The 6,749-nt window shown below is 37.2% G+C and overlaps 1 protein-coding gene across 1 annotated transcript; it reads left to right on the top strand.

The window, feature by feature from the left end:
- The first annotated feature begins 3,049 nt into the window (after positions 1 to 3,049).
- On the top strand, positions 3,050 to 5,714 carry LOTGIDRAFT_228146 (hypothetical protein). Its single transcript, XM_009045963.1, has 3 exons — positions 3,050 to 3,152; positions 3,415 to 3,447; positions 4,950 to 5,714. The coding sequence occupies exons 1-3, from the start codon at positions 3,122 to 3,124 to the stop codon at positions 5,633 to 5,635; spliced, it is 750 nt and encodes a 249-aa protein (XP_009044211.1). The 5' UTR covers positions 3,050 to 3,121; the 3' UTR covers positions 5,636 to 5,714.
- Positions 5,715 to 6,749: the final 1,035 nt, after the last annotated feature.

Raw genomic sequence — 6,749 nt, forward strand, 5'->3', positions numbered from 1 at the left:
ACACCACTTTGAAAATGGCGTCTGAGATAGCAACCACTTTGAATAATGGCGTGTGAGATAGCAACCACTTTGAATAATGGCGTCTGAGATAGCCACCAAGTTAGATAATGGCTGCCTTGATAACTACAACTTTGAATAAAGGCTGCTTAGATAGCCACCACTTTGAATAATGGTGTCTGAGATAGCCAGCACTTTGAAAATGGCGCCTGAGATAGCCACCGCTGTGAATAGTGGCGTCTGAGATAGCCACCACTTTGAATAATGACGACTGAGATAGCTACCACTTTGAATAATGGCGTCTGAGATAGCCACCACTTTGAATAATGGCGTCTGAGATAGCCACCACTTTGAATAATGGCGTCTGAGATAGCCACCAAGTTAGATAATAGCTGCCTTGAGATAGCCACCACTTTGAAAATGGCGTCTGATATAGCTATCGCTGTGAATAATGGCGTGTGAGATAGCCACCACTTTGAAAAATGGCGTCTGAGATAGCCACCACTTTGAATAATGGCGTCTGAGATAGCCACCGCTTTGAATAATGACTGCTTAGCCACCAATTTAAATAATGACTGCCTTGATAACTACAATTTTAAATAATGGTTGCTAAGATAGCCACCACTTTGAATAATGGCGTCTGAGATAGCAACAACTTTGAATAATGGCGTCTGAGATAGCAACAACTTTGAATAATGGCGTCTGAGATAGCAACCACTTTAATAATGGCGTCTGAAATAGCCACCACTTTGAAAAATGGCGTCTGAAATAGCAACCACTTTGAATAATGACGTCTGAAATAGCAACCACTTTGAATAATGGCGTCTGAGATAGCAACCACTTTGAATAATGACGTCTGAGATAGCAACCACTTTGAATAATGGCATCTGAGATAGCAACCACTTCGAATACTGACGTCTGAGATAGCAACCACTTTGAATAATGGCATCTGAGATAGCAGCCACTTCGAATACCGACGTCTGAGATAGCAACCACTTTGAATAATGGCGTCGGAGATAGCCACCAAGTTAGATAATGGCTGCCTTGATAACTACAACTTTGAATACAGGCTGCTAAGATAGCCAGCACTTTGAATAATGGCGTCTTAGATAGCCAGCACTTTGAAAATGGCGTCTGAGATAGCCACCGCTGTGAATATTGGCGTCTGAGATAGCCACCACTTTGAATAATGGCGACTTAGATAGCTACCACTTTGAATAATGGCGCCTGAGATAGCCACCAAGTTAGATAATGGCTGCCTTGAGATAGCCACCACTTTGAAATGGCGTCTGATATAGCTATCGCTGTGAATAATGGCGTGTGAGATAGCCACCACTTTGAAAAATGGCGTCTGAGATAGCAACCACTTTGAATAATGGTGTCTGAGATAGCCACCGCTTTGAATAATGACTGCTTAGCCACCAATTTAAATAATGACTGCCTTGATAACTACAAGTTTAAATAATGGTTGCTAAGATAGCCACCACTTTGAATAATGGCATCTGAGATAGCAACAACTTTGAATAATGGCTGCTTGGATAACCAAAGCTTTGAATAATCGCGTCTGAGATAGCTATCTTACTGACTGGCACACACTCACGATGTGATATTAAAAAAGTCTTTATTTTCAGGTTTATTGATATTGTGAACTAATGAATTAAACAGTAACACACTAGTAGAATGTTTTAGCGTTTTCAAAGGTCTGTAAGGGTTCCCATAATGCATGGAAAACTCTAAGATCCTATTGGTCAATGGCAGGATTAAATCCAAATAAGTTCATAGTCTGTCAGCCTTAATCCATTGATCTGCTAATCATTTACTATCTGTCTGTTTCTCAGCTCAGTGTCACTTTAATTACAAGTATTGAACTAACAATCTTAGTGAATTTGATATATATTTAATATAATCATAAAACAATGGAATGTTACAATATTCTTCCCTGCCGTTTTGCTTTTGTCTTAAAAAATATTTAAATTAGAAACGTAGTAAAGATAAATTGAAAAGATATTAAAAAATAATTCATGTGCAAAATAAAACAGTGACATTATATACATAAAATAAAATCGAATTCATCCCACTGTTATCTATTCAAGCGAGAGTCTCAAAAAGTCTGTGAGTCTTTGTGATAACAGCACCAGGTGCTAGATCTTTGTGCATCCTTATCTTTATGAGACGGTTGTTGCATTTTTTAAAATAGAAAGAACTTTTATTTGAAATGTTAATTATTTTGTTGTAACGGTGTATTAGCCATTGTTTGTTTGGAATTTTATAAGTTAATGTTTTGTTCTTTTCTGAATTTTGTTGGTTTTTAATTTCACATTCTGGTGTATTGACTGTGATGTTGCTTTTGATCACTCTTTATTACTATAGCATTATTGTGTTCTGTGTTTTTTCTTTTATCTATGTTTAATTTGTCTATTTAATCTAACGTGTTTATATTTTCCTACACCCGATAACACCTAAAAATGAAAATGGCAATTGCCCCAGCAGCGTAGGAAAATCAAGGGCGCCCAATTCTTCAATTCTTTGTTTTCAACACGGTCTCCCCCTGTCAATGATGCAGGTAAGAGGGGCTGACATGGAAAAAGCGTCTAGTCGTTCGGATGGGACAAAAAACCGAGGCCCCGTATGCTACAGGCTGTGCACGTTAAAGATCCCTCGACAGTTGGAAATCGAAAAAGAGCAGGCTAATGCCGCTGTCCTGGCAAAATTTCCCTCATCGCACCCTGCATGGCGTTGCCCGTCTAGACCACATGGTGCAGAAAAGTAGGACGTAAAACCCCATTCATTTCATTTCATTTTTCAATTCTTTGTTAATGGCAGCTCGGAAGACTATTCTTGTCAGCATATTGATGGCAAACCGCATGAAGTAATTGATAATATAATGAAATATGTTTTATTCATATGAAAAAATATGAGGGAATTGCTTATCTCGAAACTTAATTAATCAGACTTTCTTTTAATGGTAGCTCAGAAGGCTATTATTGGTTGTTGTATAGGGATATAAGGTATAAAGGTTGGAGCTGTAGACAAGTTGACTTCATTTGGAAGCGGACGTTAACTTGTCATCTACCACTACCACCAAAAGTTGAGTTACTACTAAACGAGCTGTTATACTGACAACATGGTAAACCGGGTTGCTGTTATATTTTGTGGTAAGATAATAATATATCTGAATTACTACAGAGATTAGAACAAAACATCTGCCTCTATTCCAGCTTCTGATAGCTGGGACTATCTGAGGCTAGAATAGAGACAGGAGTTTCAGACTATATAGTGATATGATATTGGTTTTGTAATGGAAGCCTGTTAATCTGATGTCCACAGTGGTGGGTTAAGAGTGCTAGTATGGAATGTTTGTTCAGACGAAAACAATTAAAGCGATTCATACCACTAAATAAATCTTGTATTTTTCAGTTTATCTCTGTGCTGTACACCAGGTGTATTCAGGTAAAATATATTCTGTATTGTTTGTGTTTTTAATGTATATCTCTTCTCAGTTCATAGTCCGACAAATCTCGCCTTAAACGTGCCGATATATCGTATCTGAGGAATGGGTAGGGTCAGTTTTGTCAAAATGTCACTTTTTAGGGCCTACTTCCGACCCAATTTTGGGTAGTACGTTTTTGGAAGCTTTCACAATTTTAAAAGCCAAATTTGGCATAAATATTGGTAATTATACAAAGCTGAACCATTACCGGATATTCTACTTTGTTCCTGTGTCCCACACGGTAACACAATACAATTGAGAAGTAGGATTTCTCCTTTTTATAACTATGAAGCCTGCCACCAACTGTATTTTGGTACCGTGTGGGGCACATGGACATTAAAGAAAATACCTTTTTATTCTTTATGGACTCATTAGTTTTTGAGCTTTGGACACCAAATTTGGTTTTTGATATGTTAAAGATTTTCAAAACCAGGCTTGTGTTGAAATGAACCTCCATTGAAGCAACCAATTTCATTGTTAATAACGTTACAAGGTGGTGTGCACTTCGGGAATCTGTGTAATATAATTTTTTCTAAACAAACGCGATCAAAATACCCGGCTTACATTACAAAATTTATCCGTTCTTAGAAGTATTCTCAAGGGCGGAACGGATGAATTTGATCTGTTGTAAACGGTCGAGCGTTCTGAAAACTGTTCCAATACTGGCCCACCTCGGCGAGGTGATCTCGGAACGGTTCTCAGAACGGACGTGATAAATTCCGTGAACGCTTTACTATGCGTGCCATACAAGCAACCTTCATCTCCTACGGAATTTTGTCATTATTCACTGCAATTGTTGATTACATTGACAACATCAGGGTGATTAGAAGGATTAATTTTAACTTCTTCAAGAAGAGTTTAACATACATCCGTGCCGAGAACAGTTTCCATTTACACTTACAACTGAAGAACCGTTCTCAGACCTTTGAGTTTACTGTAATGTAAATGGTCACATTTTATTGCGGCCTGCTCCAGACCGAGTATCTTTTATAGCGGCCTGGTGAATGATGGAGAGATTCGCTCTATTTTTATGTATATTGCCGTCGCCCCTTCCGTCGCTTCGTCCTTCCGTCCGTCAACATTTTTTGTAGGTCAACACGACAGAGGCTATAGTTTTCATCTTAATGAAATTTAGTTAGTATATATTGAGAACAAATATCTTTATTTGTAAGTCACTAAAAGCTTTGTTATCATTTGAGTCAGCTAGTCAGCTAGTAGTGGGCGTATGTTACCTTGCCTGGCCAGTCTCATTAAAATTTCGTTGCGTTTTTTCGTTATTCTTCAGTAAGGGTCTGACAATACCCCTCCTGAACGTTCAATCAAATTTCTACCTTCTCCAGGGCGGTGTTTATAAGGTTAGGTCAAAGGTTGATTTGACGAACGTTCAAAAGGGCTGTCGTTCGACCCTATAAGCTATCTTGTACTTTCCTATTGTAAGGTGACCTTAAGTATTTTTTTTCAGATATTCTGACGAGCATCAACACCGAGGCGGGAGTTTTGACTTTACTTGAGATTCGCAAACAATTTTATATTGCCGACTTTGATGACGACAACTTTTTGACGTACGATAATTGCCAGAAATACATTCAATTAGATGATTTAAATGGTGACGGTGAAATAACACATCAAGAGGTAAAGTCCAACCCAGATACACCCAGATTTCCTATTGAGGTTTTCCAATCATGGGACTCAAACAATGACGACGTTCTTAATGATAAGGATATCAGACTGCTGTTTGAGTCGCTTCCCGGTACCGGAAATAAGGTAGATCTACAAGAATTCTTGACAATGTACTCTTCTAGGATGAATGAAACAACTGGACCAGTAATGAAGATACAGTCTTTTGTCCAGGCTGAGAGAGATTTCTTGATAATAGATGAAAATGATGATAATATTTTGAGTAGAGAAGAATTTCAGGTGGAATTTAGATTAGCCGACAAAAATAAGAATGAAAATTTGGAAGAATCAGAAGTACGCAACATGTTCCCAATGAGAAGTACTCCCCCAGAAACCATTTGTCCAAACATCTCTGTTAGCTGTTCTGTTGATGATGTGATGGCTCTATTTGATGCAGCAGACAAAAATCAAGATTCCCAGCTCAGTGTTGATGAATACATTCAACATTTTGGAAACTTGATTCAAAACTAATCATAAAAGATATGATATGACAACTCGGCGAGTCTTGAATCATATTATTACTATATGAAATAAAATTTTATTGAACATTAATATCTCGTTTTTGATGCAATCGTATTGCATTAGAGTTTCAGACAGGATGACCGACAGGTAAGGAGAGGGGGGGGGGGGATGATCGACCTATTACTAAAGACCAAATTGCCCAAAAGGATATATTACTTGCCCCTTCGAACAATCAATTCTGGCTATAAGCCTGATGACAAACAAGTTTGATATTGATATTTCAAGGATTATCTGTAACCATTTATAGTTGGGCGATCGGGAATAATGAAGACTCATTCTATACCATCCAAATTCGTCACGCTGACTGAGATGACTATTTACATACATCCAAGATTCAAATCAACCTCCCAAAATAGCGCATCTGTCCCTGTAAATCTACGCCCAAAAGTAAAACTTGTCCCTTAAGTGCAAGACTTGTACCTCAGAGTAACGAATCTGGGTAAGACTTCTGCCTTAGAACATAGGGAGTAATTTTTACCAAAGATGGACATTAATCTCATGCATTATTAACTTAACTTATCAACGTGTAATCTTATTAATATGCATACAAATAAGCATATTATATGTATAATTAAAACAAAGTATAATCAATTAAAATATCTCACTGCATAAACTGTTACAGACTTGACTCAATTACTGTGTTCTGAAGTCCCTTTATTCTAATCTTTGTTAAATAAGCTAGTTTTTAGTTTTTTGTTATGAAAAGTTTGAGAAGTCTATACTTTAAAAATTGTTTAAAAATATGAACATACACGAATAATTTGCAAAAGAACATTTGGTCCGACGAGACGGATAAGTGAATTCAAGTCTATTTTATGTTTAGAAGTTAATTTTAAACTTTAAAAGACAAGATTTTTCGAAGTGAAGTTTTTTGTGAACAAAGTGAAGTTTGTCAAGTAAGCCCAGAAACTCAACATGTCTGCTAAAGAATTAAGAGCATTCACAAGAAAGATGGCATTTATGAAAAAGTTATTCAAAGATTTATTGCAGACAGCTGATGCAACGTTGCAGGGACCGCACAATTTGCGGAAAATAGAATTTTAAAGGATATCTTCATATGAAT

Source organism: Lottia gigantea, assembly GCF_000327385.1.
Source record: "Lottia gigantea unplaced genomic scaffold LOTGIsca_1, whole genome shotgun sequence".
Taxonomy (NCBI): domain Eukaryota; kingdom Metazoa; phylum Mollusca; class Gastropoda; family Lottiidae; genus Lottia; species Lottia gigantea.

Bases quoted from the DNA above. Each gene is read 5' to 3' on its own strand.
- LOTGIDRAFT_228146 (XM_009045963.1), top strand. From the start codon at position 3,122: ATGGTAAACCGGGTTGCTGTTATATTTTGTG. The intron at 3,153-3,414 runs GTAAGATAATAA...TGTATTTTTCAG, and splicing joins GGTTGCTGTTATATTTTGTG to TTTATCTCTGTGCTGTACAC. The intron at 3,448-4,949 runs GTAAAATATATT...ATTTTTTTTCAG, and splicing joins TGTACACCAGGTGTATTCAG to ATATTCTGACGAGCATCAAC.